The sequence below is a fragment of the Salmo salar genome, chromosome 05 (assembly GCF_965601325.2).
Source record: "Salmo salar chromosome 05, fSalSal1, whole genome shotgun sequence".
Taxonomy (NCBI): domain Eukaryota; kingdom Metazoa; phylum Chordata; class Actinopteri; order Salmoniformes; family Salmonidae; genus Salmo; species Salmo salar.
In genome coordinates, this window is record NC_138295.1 from 62,397,858 (window position 1) to 62,412,646 (window position 14,789).

A 14,789-nucleotide genomic window follows, 5' to 3' on the forward strand; every position below is an offset into this window, starting at 1 on the left:
ATAGTTTGCGGGCTCTTATTGTACGCAAGAGAAGATATCCAAGCGTGTGGATTGGCCAACTAAACACATCAATGGCGATGGGAAAGATGGACGTTTTAAACAAACTATCGATACAGTCGCTTATTTCATAACTATAACTAGCCTATTATCTTTGCATTGTAACGTATTGTAGCACTTATAGTCAACACGAAGAATACATGTAGCTGCACATTTAGTTGATTTCGATAATGACACTGGTGTTACATTGTATATATTCTGAGCGATGGAGCACAAGAGTTAGGGGTTAGTCAGCAATGTGTTGTGTGTGTGTGCGCGCATGCATGATCACGTGTTTAATGCGACCGCCTTCAAGACTGGTTCAAACTCGTATCTATCCACGGACTACAACCTTATTGAAATTCACCAGTCACTGCAGCAGTTTTGCTTTGACTGACAGAGCGAGACAGCATTCCACTTGAAACCTCTTGTGGACAAAGCTATTCTCGTGCTATGGGTAGTTTCTGTCTCCTAAGAAGTCGGTGTCTCCCCCGCCAGGTCGGCCTACCATTGGTCATGCATCGGCAATACAGCCTCGATATTTCCGCTCAGCTTCTCCGAACGCAGGGCTATGTGAACGGGCAATGGATCAACGCTCCGTCTACCTTCCCAGTGCTGGACCCAGCGACGGGGGAAGAGATTGCGAAAGTCGCAGACTGCGGTCCAGCAGAAGCTAAACTAGCTGTCGACGCAGCCTACAAGGCATTCTACTCCTGGAAGCAACACACAGCGAAGGTATGCCTCTACTTTAATTATGCTGAAATACCGTTGACGATCCGCAATTCTGTGAATAATATCTTGATATTTTTTTCCATCTTCATCAGTACCACCGCTTTCCCCACATTTCCTAGCTGCATGAAATCAACAGTGTGACAGCTGCTTCCCCTAACTATTGTGACTGGCATGCATGTTAGGCAGAATAGAATAACCTAATAGAGACAGTCAAAGTGCACAATTGCATATCTATTACAAACATCATAGCCTATACCCCAGGGCTCATTGTTTTGGGGCCTGTACTGTAGTGTACGCTCTATAATAGCCTGGCCAAAGAGCTACTTGGCCCGTAAAGTAGCCACTCCAGGTTGCAGGACTGTTTTTTTTTTACTGTCTGTGAGTGATTATGCAATTATTAAGCCAACTCACTCACTGCCATATTAATACATCACTAAGCGTACATCACTAAGCGTACATCACTAAGCGGGGAGCCTTGACAGAATATCAAAGTCTGACTCCAACATCTTATACTGTAGTTTGGGGACATTCCTGTTCACACCAGTTTTGTCATTGATCTGGTAAAGATGGCCTCATTGTACTGGTTTTCTGTCCATGCAGCCAACAAACACCCCCTCCCCTTCTTTTTACCCCCCCCTTTCCGACTCTCTGTCCCATTTTCGTCTTGCAAATAAATGATCTGCTGCCATGCATGTGAAGCGATGCTTTGGTGTGAGAGGGACTGAGTGAGTGGAAAGGCAACAGCCAGAGGCACCACTCACCATCAACACCTCATACACTCTCAATACACAGCACACATTGTTGCATCAAGTTCCATCTCTGTTATCAGGAGCTGCTAGTTCCAGCGAGCGCTAGTAAAACCAGGCAGGGTCCTCCAGATTCTTGTGGATCATGCAACTTACTGATTCCATGATCTGATTGAATGTTTTCTTCCTTAGGAAAGAAGCGTCCTTCTACGGAAATGGTACGATCTGTTGACGTTGAACAAGGAGGACCTTGCTAAGCTGATCACCTTTGAGTGTGTGAGTATTGTTTTGCTGGATGTAACAGGGGTGCTGCCCTGTCCGTGTAATGATTTGTATTTCGTTCTGAGTCTTAGGGCAAGCCCATGAAGGAGTCCCTGGGGGAGATTGCTTACGCTGCTGGCTTCTTGGAATGGTTCTCTGAGGAGGCGCGCCGTGTCTACGGGGATGTTGTGCCTTCGGCTGCCAAGGACCGTAAGATCCTTCTGCTCAAACAGCCTGTGGGCGTGGCCTCCATCATCACTCCGGTGAGCTGTAATGCTTCATCCATGTCAGGGATGTCCAACTTAGGTCCTGGAGAGCTAAAATTATGTCATGCTTTTCACTTCCTGCTGAACACCTAATCTAGCCTATTTCCCCCCCCCCCCCCTCCACAGTGGAACTTCCCCAGTGCTATGATCACCAGGAAAGTGGGTGCTGCCCTGGCCGCGGGCTGCACCGTCGTGGTGAAACCTGCCGAGGACACACCCCTCTCTGCCCTGGCGCTTGCTGAGGTCAGTGCTTCCGTTTCCACAACAAGACTCACTGTGGCTGGGTCCCCGACAGTGAGACACTTCATTTGTCTAATTCATATGTTTACTTTTTGTGTGTGTAAAGCTGGCGAGTCAGGCCGGGATCCCTGCGGGGGTGTTTAACGTGGTTCCCTGCTCCAGAGAGAAGACCCCCTCTGTTGGGACGGTCCTCTGCACAGACCCCCTGGTGGGGAAGGTCTCCTTCACTGGATCCACTGCCACTGGCAAGGTATGGAAACGGATCTAGAATGGCTTCAGAGTTAGCTTAATCAATCCTGAAAATGCAATATACATTTCATGTTAGTCTTAAATCTTGTAGATGGATCATTTTTCCATGAAAAGGCCTGCGATCTTCCTGATAACTCCTCGCTCATCCTCAGATTCTTTTGAAGCATGCCGCTGACACCGTCAAGAGGGTTTCAATGGAGCTGGGTGGCCATGCCCCCTTCATTGTGTTTGACAGTGCGGATGTGGACAAGGCTGTGGCGGGAGCCATGAACTCGAAGTTCAGGAACTCAGGACAGGTACTGAAATAGAAGTTATCTCAAAACAAATAATTTTGTGTCTACTGTACTGGGGGAAACTGTGAAATGCACCATATCGAAATGTTGCTTGTCATTCTAAAACGGGGTGTCTTAAGCCGTGGCCTAACCTCCATGTCCCTCAATGTGCCCTTTGACCCCCGTAGACATGTGTCTGCTCCAACCGCTTCCTGGTCCAGAGTAGGATCCACGATTGCTTCATAGAGAAGTTGGGGAAGGCCATGGACGCAGAGCTCCGTCTGGGCCATGGCTCTGACCCAAACACCACCCAGGGACCCCTCATCAATGTCCGTGCCTCTGAGAAGGTAACCTGGTTCCTTCTGTCAAGTGGGTGTTTGTATTATAACTATACTGTAATTATCTGCATGATATTGTTTATATTCTGATATGTTACATAACCTTAATATATCCTATATCTCTCCCAGGTGGAGCACCAGGTAATGGATGCAGTGTCGCGGGGGGCCAAGGTGCTAAGGGGGGGAAAGCGTCTTGACGGCTCGTTCCATCAGCCCACTCTGCTGGCTGATGTCACCACAGACATGCTGTGTACCAGAGAGGAAACCTTCGGTCCTCTCCTGCCAGTCATCAGGTCAGTGGCGCTAGGAGAGATCAAACAACTCAATCACAACTGAAGAGTGGATGGATGCTAAAATGGAAGCTAACTCAAGTTGTCTCATCCTTATGACAGGTTTAGCACAGAGGCGGAAGCACTTGCCATTGCTAATGCATCTCATGTGGGTTTAGCAGGTAAGCTAAACACTTTGTATGCACCTTGCTGTCATGTCTGAAAACCCCTCAAACCTACAATAATAATTATTTGACAGAGCCAGTCTGATTTACTGATTCTATCTCAAAATCTGAGTTGATGAGTTTCATTCAACTACGCTCTGCTCTCCCCAGGGTACTTCTTCTCCCAGGACGTCAGTCAGATCTGGCGGGTGGCGGAGAATCTGGAGGTAGGCATGGTGGGGGTGAACGAGGGTCTCCTCTCCACCCCAGAGGCCTCCTTCGGCGGGGTCAAACAATCGGGCCTGGGCCGTGAGGGCTCCAAGTATGGCATCGAGGAGTACCTGGACGTCAAGTACATGTGCTTTGGAGGGCTAACCCCCTGAGGGAACACTACACCCCCCCCCCCCCCCAACTCCTGGACTTCCCCAAGTAGGAAGCGGTGATTTTGGGAAAAAGGAGGATTCTTAGGCTCTAGTAACAGTTACTTACTCATATTTAACATAAAAACAATGGATAACAATCGTCAAATATGATTCCTTCACAAATTATTGTGATTCTGATCCTCATTGAGAGCCTTCATCACTCTGCTGAGAAATTCATGTTCCGTGCTCTACATGGTTTCTTCTTGTCCTCTCTGACCACTGGTCTATAAGAACTGGTGAAGGGAAAGCAATATGGTGACAAACCAGTTATCCAGGTTAGTTAAAAGGAGAGTTAAAGACCTAGTGCAGTCTAAAACATGAATTTCCTGTTTTTTTAATATATTTCCACACTGAGGTTGAAAGAATATTGTGAAAAAGGTGATCATTCCCTTTTTAGTTTAAGAGCTGTTTGGAAAGACCGCCTGAAGTTTTTGCCTGCCTGGTGACATCACCAGATGGTAAATTGGTTAATAGACCAATAAGAAAGAGTTCTAAACCTCTCTGCCAATAACCACTCATTTTCAGTTTTCCCCTCACTCAGGCCACTCCCAGCCAATCTTAGCAAAATTCTTGTTTGAGAAATTGCTCTTTGCTAAGAAGCTATTTTTGTTCCTTTTTGTTTTCAATTAAAATGTTCAAAATCACAGTAAGGTACTTACTTGTTACCAAGATATTATTTTGATGTTGAGATAAAAACGGCTGCATTGGAACTTTTTAAGGGTAGCCCCTTAAAAAAGAGGATAGGAAGCCACAATAGTATTTGGACATAACCCCATAGACGTCTCCAACCTGTGGGATCCCATAACGATCTGGACCTTTAGGGCTGAGTCATATGTTGAGATACAAATGAACAAACGTGTGTTCTCAATGTAGGATTGGGCCCTTTAATGAGAAGCACTATATAACTTGAAGCCTAGCATAGAGTTGGGTAGATTTAATAAGCACATCAATTGCAAATAGTGAGATTATTAATACGCACAAGAGACTTAATCTGTTTTTAATAGGAAGATAATTTATAATTCGGCTATTTTCTAGAAAAGGGAGCTTGGCTGTATCCAAATGCCAGCTGTATTAGATATGTCACTTGATAATAGTGTGGTGACATTATGAATGACACTATTTTGGTAACCATTGAGGAATAGCCTTGTTGGGCTAAGCAGTTAGAATCAAATGTACTGTGTAACATCCTCTGTAAATATATTTTTTTAACTGTCCTAACTACTAAACTATTGTAGACCATGCCACCACATTAGTACAGGTTATGTTGTCGTTGGTAACTAGTCTTCCCACATACAATATATTATACAGTAGAGCTGCTGTTGATATTCAGACAGTCTGTACCACCTATGTGCTGTATCTGAACCTGCAATCTAGATGTTGTAGTGTTCTCTGAAACTGAAGTAATGTCTCTTGCCAAACATTGTCCCCTAAGTGCTGTTTGAATAATGTTACCAATTCTGTTTTCTGGTTGTGACACTCATTGTAAAAAAATATTTCTAACTATTGTAAATATTAATGGAGTACTTCAGAAAATGTAAAATAAATGACTGTGTTACTTTGTTGTTTGTCAAACAATATCAATTGGTTTATGTTAGATCAGTGTTTACCAACCCTGGTCCTCGAGTACACCCAACAGTACACACTTTTGTTGTAGCCTTGGACAAACCTCATTCAACACATTGAGGGCTTGATGATGAGTTGACAAGTTGAATCAGGTATGCTTGTCCAGCGTTGGAATAGAAATGTGTGCTGTGGAGGGTACTGGAGGACCAGGGTTGGGAAACACTGCTGTCGAGGGTACTGGAGGACCAGGGTTGGGAAACACTGTGCTGTGGAGGGTACTGGAGGACCAGGGTTGGGAAACACTGTGCTGTGGAGGGTACTGGAGGACCAGGGTTGGGAAACACTGTGCTGTGGAGGGTACTGGAGGACCAGGGTTGGGAAACACTGTGCTGTGGAGGGTACTGGAGGACCAGGGTTGGGAAACACTGTGCTGTGGAGGATACTGGAGGACCAGGGTTGGGAAACACTGTGCTGTTGAGGGTACCGGAGGACCAGGGTTGGGAAACACTGTGCTGTGGAGGGAACCGGAGGACCAGGGTTGGGAAAAACTGCCTTATATCTTACTACTAATTTTGGACAGGAAAGAAAATGACAGAATTCAGAACACTGTTCATTGATTTGATGCATTTGTTTAATTTTGGCAATATTATCTGTAAAAACATTGGTAGCTGTAATTAGTAAACAAAGCAAATACCCAAAATTGGGTGGTGTAATGGGAAAAATCCATGAATATAACATGGCTGTTAGTGTTTCTGTCCATATTGGGGAAATACGAGGAAAAAGAAAATGTAAAGCAACCATTGGACATGCTTATGTTGCTTCAATGTCAAGTATTTGATCCATTCCATCAATGGCTACCTGTCCTGTATAGTAATGTTAATGATCAATTCCATCTGTCCTCTTCTTAACCCTTAAACTGTGTCCTAATTATTTTGCACTATACTCATGTAATCAGACATTCTCTGACACTGGAGGGGGGGAGGGGGAATCCATCATTACGCAAAGGAATGAATGATTGAAAGTATGTTACCCATCATGTTCAAGTTAGATAATAGATCTTACAAAGGGCAGGAAGAAAGGATGCATTACCAAGTACTTGGATATAATAGGGTCTCTGTTAGCCACAGGCTTATAGTGCATTTTGGCACCTTTATGGCTTGTCCCATGAAATGCCTGGTTATGTTTCTTCGGGCCCATTTATAAGACCCATTATGCTTATTTAGCATAAAGAAGCTTTAAAATGAGAAAGATACCAAAACTATACAACTAGTTTGGAGGACAAGTGTGCTAACTCAAAACAGTAGTTCAAATACAATAAAATGCTGTGTTGTATTGTGTCAAAGTCCAAGACACTTAGAGAGAGATCACATAAATTGAGTTCAATTCTGATTAAATGATTCACGAGTAGCATCACAAGATGGACTTTGGGTACTAAACATAAGAATTATGAGACTTTTCCATCAAGCCATTTTGACAAATCCAATTTGTCAAATCATTTACAGGAGAGGTGTCAGATGCTCAACCAGGGTTGGGCTTGTCTCCATTTCCTATAAAATAATGACAGTAAAAAAACATTATTGGATAACAAGGCAAAGTTAAAGGTCAGTAGTAGTCGGTAGACTAGTATGCATAATGGATAGTTGTATGTACATTCACCAATCTGGTTATCTGTAGAAGTATGTGAGGCCACAGAACCTCACTGTGCTTCTTTCTCACAAAGAGCACCTTCATCCTTAGTGTCGAATTATTCAAACAGTCTGTATGCATGTAAACTCAATGCAACTGTTAGTTCCCAGAATCCAGGGATGCCCAACTCTAGTTGCCTACGGCCTTTGGATTTTCACATCTCCCTGGTGCTGAGTTGTCCAATGAATGTCATAGAAAGTACACATCTGGTCGAAACCAGTATTTGAATAGAAGACGAGACCGAAAACAAGCAGACACTATGCACCCCGGCCATAATCCCAAGAGTGGGTTTCACTCATATTGTACAATAACCACCCCAGTTCTGTGCATTCCTGCTCATCCGTAGGTGTTCCCGTTGCGGGCAGCCTGAGCATTGGTTCGGTTTCTGCTCCGGACCGGTCGGTCTCGGCTGAAGATGGTGTCCTGATCACTGTCCAGCTCTGACTCGGACATCATGAGGCTGGAGTTGTGCTCTGTGCTCCTGTGTTTGATGTCTGAGATGGGGACAGACCGGGTAGATCATGGCAGGGTCACCAAACACAGGAAATGTTTGAAATGTGTTGAATGAAAAATAAGACACTTACTGTATTTGGGCCTCAGCTCCATTTTCTCCTGTTCGTCCATGTTGTCCAGTATAGTGTACTTGGTTTTCTTCCCGACCTTAGTGCGCCTCCTCCTAAACAAAACACATTTCTACTAAAATTCCAATGCAGCCTTTAAACGAAATCTCAATATCAAATAATTTCCAGGTAACAAGTACCTTACTGTGATCGTTTTCAATTCAAATAGTCTAAAAGATACAAAAATAGCTTCTTAGCTAATAGACATTTCTCAAGCAAGATTTTCTAACTGGGGAGGAGAAAACTGAAAACTCACTGTTATTGGCAGAGAGGTTTGGAGCTCTCTTTCTTATTGGTCTATTAACTAATTTACCACCAGGTGATGTCACCAGGCAGGCCGAAACCCCATCCAACCAAAACAGGCAGAAATTTCAGGCAGTCTTTTCAAACAGCTCTTACACTAAAATGGCATTATCATAATTTTCACAATTTCACAGTATTATTCCAACCTCAGTGTGGATATACGATTTCGTCCCACCTAGCCCAGAGAGGTTAAACAAATCAAAATATATTTTCAATTTGAGATTCTTCAAAGTAGCCACTCTTTGCCTTTGCACACTCTCGGCATTCTCTCAACCAGCTTCACCTGGATTGCTTTTCCAACAGTCTTGAAGGAGTTCCCACATATGCTGAGCACTTGTTGGCTGCTTTTACTTCATTCTGCGGTCCAACTCATCCCAAACCATCTCAATTTGGTTGAGGTCGGGTGATTGTGGAGACCAGGTCATCTGATGCAGCACTCCATCACTCTCCGTCTTGGTCAAATAGCCCTTACAAGGCCTGGAGGTGTGTCGGGTCATTGTCCTGTTGAAAAACAAATGATAGTGGGACTGAGTGCAAACCAGATGGAATGGCATATCGCTGCAGAATGCTGTGGTAGCCATGCTGGTTAAGTGTGCCTTGAATTAGAAATAAATCACAGACAGTGTCCCCAGCAAAGCACCCCCACACCATCACACCTCCTCCTCCATGCTTCACGGTGGGAACCACACATGCGGAGATCATCCGTTCACCTACTCTGCGCCTCACAAAGACACAGCAGTTGGAAACAAAAATCTCAATATCAATATAAATCAAAATATATTTCAGATTCTTCAAAGTAGCCACCCTTTGCTTGATGACAGCTTTGCACACTCTTGAATCAGCTTCATGAGGTAGTCACCTGGAATGCATTTCAATTAACAGGTGTGCCTTGTTCAAAGTTACTTTGTGGAATTTCTTAACTTCTTAATGCGTTTGAGCCAATCAGTTGTGTTGTGACAAGGTAAGGGTGGTATACAGAAGATAGCCATATGGTAAAAGACCAAGTCCATATTATGGCAAGAACAGCTCAAATAAGCAAAGAGAAACGACAGTCCATCATTACTTTAAGACATTAAGTCAATCTGGAAAATTTCAAGAACTTTGAAAGTTTCATCAAGTGCAGTCATAAAAACCATCAAACGGTTTGATGAAACTGGCTTTCATGAGGATCACCACAGGAAAAGAAGACCCAGAGTTACCTCTGCTGCAGAGGATAAGTTCATTAGAGTTACCAGCCTCAGAAATTGCAGCCCAAATAAATGCTTCACAGAGTTCAAGTAACAGACACATTTTAACATCAACTGTTCAGAGGAGACTGTGTGAATCAGGCTTTCATGGTCAAATTGCTGCAAAGAAACCACTACTAAAGGACACCAATAAGAAAAAGAGACTTGCTTGGGCCAAGAAAAATGGTATTGGACACACCTTGATTTTCCAAGATGGCGTAGCAGTTGGGCTTGTGTTTCTCTTGTCCCGTCCCGTGTAAACATAGTTTTATATATTGTTTTCTCTTGTATATATTTAGTATATATTTTAATCTCACTTTCCATCTGCGGACTGAATATACTCTCCTGCAACCCGCCTCACCCAATGTGGTACGGATCTGCTATTTTTATACTTTAGAACCGGAACCCCCATCAGAAGTTAGCCAGCTAACTAGCTACTAGCTAGTAGTCAGTTAGCCACTGCTAGCGGTCTTCACCGTTAACTCGAACATCAGCCAGCCTCAGCTCGGTCAATACCTGCCAGTCTGTACAGTGCAATATCAACCCAGAGCATATTGGACTGCTTTTTCTGTACCACATCTCCGGATTCCTACTGCAAGCTCTGAACCTTTACACCGTATCATCGCAGATAGCTAGTTGCAATCCGAGTGGCTACTCCTGGCTAACGTCTCTGTCCCAAAGCAAGCACCAGTTAGCCTTGAGCTAGCCTTGAGCTAGGCCCATCTCCCGGCTTGCCGAAGAGATCCACCAGCTAATTCTTGAGCTACAATACCGCTTTTGCCAATTGGCCTGGACCCTTTACTGCTGACACGGAGCCCCGCCAATCCATCACGACTGGTCTGCCGATGTAATCGTCCGAGGTGGTTTCAACAGGCTCTTCCATTGTGACATCGCTGAAGGCCCATCTGCTAGCCCCGGCCCGCTAGCTGTCTGAATCGCCGTGTCTCCAGCTCGCCTAGAGTAGTAGCGACTACTGAATCGGCTCCCTGACTCAGCTATTGCTACGCGTTGGGCCCTATGATCACTCGGCTACACATGCCTCTCCCTAATGTCAATATACCCTGTCTATTGCTGTTTTGGTTAGTGATTGTCCTATTTCACTGTAGAGCCCCCAGCCCTGCCCAATATGCCTTAGATAGCCCTTTTGTCCCACCCCCCACACATGCGGTGACCTCACCTGGCTTAACTGGTGCCTCTAGAGACAAAACCTCTCTCATTGTCACTCAATGCCTAGGTTTACATCCACTGTACTCACATCCTACCATACCCTTGTCAAAACATTATGTCTTGAATCTATTCTTCCACGCCCAGAAATCTGCTCCTTTCACTCTCTGTTCTGAATGCACTGGATGACCAGTTCTTATAGCCTTTAGCCGTACCTTCATCCTACTCCTCCTCTGTTCCTCTGGTGATGTAAAGGTTAACCCAGGCCCTGCAGCCCCCAGCACCACTTCCATTCCCCAGGCGCTCTCATTTGCGCTCTCATTTGTTGATTTCTGTAACCGTAAAAGCCTTGGTTTCAAGCATGTTAACCTGTTGAGGGTAGGGGGCAGTATTTGCACGGCCGGATAAAAAATGTACCCGATTTAATCTGGTTATTACTACTGCCCAGAAACTAGAATATGCATATAATTATTGGCTTTGGATAGAAAATACCCTAAAGTTTCTAAAACTGTTTGAATGGTGTCTGTGAGTATAACAGAACTCATATGGCAGGCAAAAACCTGAGAAGATTCTGTACAGGAAGTGCCCTCTCTGACCATTCCTTGGGCTTCTTGACTCTTTTTATTGAAAACTTAGGATCTTTGCTGTAACGTGACACTTCCTACGGCTCCCATAGGCTCTCAGAACCCGGGAAAAAGCTGAATGACGTCTTTGCAGCCCCTGGCTGAAAAACATTAGCGCCTTTCGTAAGTGGTCTATCAGAGGACAATGAGACTGAGGCGCATGCACGAGTCGACCCCATGTTTTTATTTTCTCTCTCTTTGTACTAAAACACGGTTTCCCGGTCGGAATATTATCGCTTTTTTACGAGAAAAATGGCATAAAAATTGATTTTAAACAGCGGTTGACATGCTTCGAAGTACGGTAATGGAATATTTAGATATTTTTTGTCACGAAACGTGTCGGGCGCGTCACCCTTCTTTACCCTTTCGGATAGTGTCTTGAACGCACGAACAAAACGCCGCTATTTGGATATAACTATGGATTATTTTGAACCAAACCAACATTTGTTATTGAAGTAGAAGTCCTGGGAGTGCATTCTGACGAAGAACAGCAAAGGTAATAACATTTTTCTTATAGTAAATCTGACTTTGGTGAGGGCTAAACTTGGTGGGTGTCTAAATAGCTAGCCCTGTGATGCCGGGCTATCTACTCAGAATATTGCAAAATGTGCTTTCACCGAAAAGCTATTTTAAAATCGGACATAGCGAGTGCATAGAGGAGTTCTGTATCTATAATTCTTAAAATCATTGTTATGTTTTTTGTGAACGTTTATCGTGAGTAATTTAGTAAATTCACCGGAAGTTTGCGGGGGGTATGCTAGTTCTGAACGTCACATGCTAATGTAAAAAGTTGGTTTTTGATATAAATATGAACTTGATTGAACAAAACATGCATGTATTGGATAACATCATGTCCTAGGGGTGTCATCTGATGAAGATCATCAAAGGTTAGTGCTGCATTTAGCTGTGGTTTGGATTTATGTGACATTATATGCTAGCTTGAAAAATGGGTGTCTGATTATTTCTGGCTGGGTACTCTGCTGACATAATCTAATGTTTTGCTTTCGTTGTAAAGCCTTTTTGAAATCGGACAGTGTGGTTAGATTAACCTCTTACATCTAGACGTTCCGCTAGCGGAACACCTGCTCCAATAGCCAATGATGGGCGTGGCGCGAATTACAAATTCCTCAAAAATACAAAAACTTCAATTTTTCAAACATATGACTATTTTACACCATTTTAAAGACAAGACTCTCCTTTATCTAACCACACTGTCCGATTTCAAAAAGGCTTTACAACGAAAGCAAAACATTAGATTATGTCAGCAGAGTACCCAGCCAGAAATAATCAGACACCCATTTTTCAAGCTAGCATATAATGTCACATAAATCCAAACCACAGCTAAATGCAGCACTAACCTTTGATGATCTTCATCAGATGACACCCCTAGGACATGATGTTATCCAATACATGCATGTTTTGTTCAATCAAGTTCATATTTATATCAAAAACCAGCTTTTTACATTAGCATGTGACGTTCAGAACTAGCATACCCCCCGCAAACTTCCGGTGAATTTACTAAATTACTCACGATAAACGTTCACAAAAAACATAACAATTATTTTAAGAATTATAGATACAGAACTCCTCTATGCACTCGCTATGTTCGGTGAAAGAACATTTTGCAATATTCTCAGTAGATAGCCCGGCATCACAGGGCTAGCTATTTAGACACCCAGCAAGTTTAGCACTCACCAAAGTCAGATTTACTATAAGAAAAATGTTATTACCTTTGCTGTTCTTCGTCAGAATGCATTCCCAGGACTTCTACTTCAATAACAAATGTTGGTTTGGTCCCAAATAATCCATTGTTATATCCAAATAGCGGCGTTTTGTTCGTGCATTCAAGACACTATCCGAATGGTAAAGAAGGGTGACGAGCACGACGCATTTCGTGACAAAAAATGTCTAAATATTCCATTACCGTACTTCGAAGCATGTCAACCGCTGTTTAAAATCAATTTTTATGCAATTTTTCTCGTAAAAAAGCGATAATATTCCGACCGGGAATCTGCGTTTAGGTAAAAAGATGAAAGAAAATAAAGCATGGGGTCGACTCGTGCACGCGCCTAAGCCCATTGTCCTCTGATCGGCCACTTACCAAAGGCGATAATGTGTTTCAGCCAGAGGCTGCCTCAATATCATTCAGCTTTTTCCCGGGTTCTGAGAGCCTATGGGAGCCGTAGGAAGTGTCACGTTACAGCAAAGATCCTCAGTCTTCAATAAAAAGAGCCAAGATGAACAACAACTTGTCAGACAGGTCACTTCCTGTATGGAATCTTCTCAGGTTTTTGCCTGCCATATGAGTTCTGTTATACTCACAGACACCATTCAAACAGTTTTAGAAACTTTAGGGTGTTTTCTATCCAAAGCCAATAATTATATGCATATTCTAGTTTCTGGGCAGGAGTAATAATCAGATTAAATCGGATACGTTTTTTATCCGGCCGTGAAAATACTGCTCCCTAGCCATAACAGGTTAACGAGAGTCTTGTCTTTAAAATGGTGTAAAATAGTCATATGTTTGAGAAATTGAAGTAATAGCATTTCTAAGGTATTTGAATATCGCGCCACAGGATTACACTGGCTGTTGCGTAGGTGGGACGAATCGTCCCACCTAGCCCAGAGAGGTTAACATCGGAAGCCTCCAGAATCCAAGTTAACAAACAGATCACCGACCATTTCGAATCCCACCGTACCTTCTCTACTATGCAATCTGGTTTCCTAGCTGGTCATGGGTGCACCTCAGCCACGCTCAAGGTCCTAAACGATATCATAATCGGCATCGATAAAAGACAGTACTGTGCAGCCATCTTCATCGACCTGGCCATGGCTTTCGACTCTGTCAATCACCACATTCTTATCGGCAGACTCAATAGCCTTGGTTTCTCATATGACTGCCTCGCCTGGTTCACCAACTACTTCTCAGATAGAGTTCAGTGTGTCAAATCGGAGGGCCTGTTGTTCGAACCTCTGGCAGTCTCTATGGGGGTACCACAGGGTTCAATTCTCGGGCCGACTCTTTTCTCTGTATATATGAATGATGTCGCTCTTGCTGCTGGTGATTCTCTGATTCACCTCTACGCAGACGACACCATTCTGTATACATCTCGCCCTTCTTTGGACACTGTGTTTACAAACCTCTAAATGAGCTTCAATGCAATACAACACTCCTTCCGTGGCCTCCAACTGCTTTTAAATGCTAGTAAAACTAAATGCATGCTCTTCAACCGATTGCTACCCGCCCGCCCAACTAGCATCACTACTCGGGATGGTTCTAACTTAGAATATGTGGACAACTACAAATATTAGGTGTCTGGTTAGACTGTAAACTCTCCTTCCAGACTCACATTAAGCATCTCCAATCCAAAATTAAATCTAGAATCCGCTTCCTATTTCACAACAAAGCCTCCTTCACTCATGCTGCCAAAAATAGCCTCGTAAAACTGACTATCCTATCAATCCTTGACTTTGGCGATGTCATTTACAAAATAGTTTCCAACACTCTACTCAGCAAACTGGATGTAGTCTATCACAGTGCCATCCGTTTTGTCACCAAAGCCCCATATACTACCCACCCCTGCGACCTGTATGCTCTCGTTGGCTGGC

At 43.6% G+C, this 14,789-nt stretch overlaps 1 protein-coding gene and 1 long non-coding RNA gene across 3 annotated transcripts; one reads left to right on the forward strand and one right to left on the reverse strand.

Annotated features, from left to right (window-relative positions):
- Window positions 1-313: 313 nt before the first annotated feature.
- aldh5a1 (aldehyde dehydrogenase 5 family, member A1 (succinate-semialdehyde dehydrogenase)) lies at window positions 314-6,474 on the forward strand. 2 transcript variants are annotated; one of them, XR_014392362.1, is made up of 11 exons: window positions 314-771; window positions 1,707-1,790; window positions 1,868-2,038; window positions 2,168-2,284; window positions 2,388-2,531; window positions 2,683-2,826; window positions 2,991-3,149; window positions 3,270-3,433; window positions 3,533-3,591; window positions 3,745-5,529; window positions 5,808-6,474. XR_014392362.1 is itself a non-coding variant. In XM_014201181.3 (10 exons), exons 1-10 carry the CDS (start codon window positions 490-492, stop codon window positions 3,954-3,956), a joined length of 1,536 nt encoding a protein of 511 aa, XP_014056656.1. In that variant the 5' UTR covers window positions 314-489; the 3' UTR covers window positions 3,957-5,554. The 2 variants fall into 2 exon arrangements, 1 of the variants encoding a protein (XP_014056656.1); XM_014201181.3 differs by lacking the exon at window positions 5,808-6,474 and having other exon boundaries at window positions 3,745-5,554.
- Window positions 6,172-9,092, reverse strand: LOC145879535 (uncharacterized). Its single transcript, XR_014392363.1, has 2 exons — window positions 7,829-9,092; window positions 6,172-7,738 (listed from the first exon to the last, which is right to left on the reverse strand). It is a non-coding gene; the product is annotated as an uncharacterized LOC145879535 (long non-coding RNA).
- Window positions 9,093-14,789: the final 5,697 nt, after the last annotated feature.

Bases quoted from the DNA above. Each gene is read 5' to 3' on its own strand.
- aldh5a1 (XM_014201181.3), top strand. From the start codon at position 490: ATGGGTAGTTTCTGTCTCCTAAGAAGTCGGTGTCTCCCCCGCCAGGTC. The intron at 2,827-2,990 runs GTACTGAAATAG...TGACCCCCGTAG, and splicing joins AGTTCAGGAACTCAGGACAG to ACATGTGTCTGCTCCAACCG. The intron at 3,434-3,532 runs GTCAGTGGCGCT...TCCTTATGACAG, and splicing joins CCTCTCCTGCCAGTCATCAG to GTTTAGCACAGAGGCGGAAG.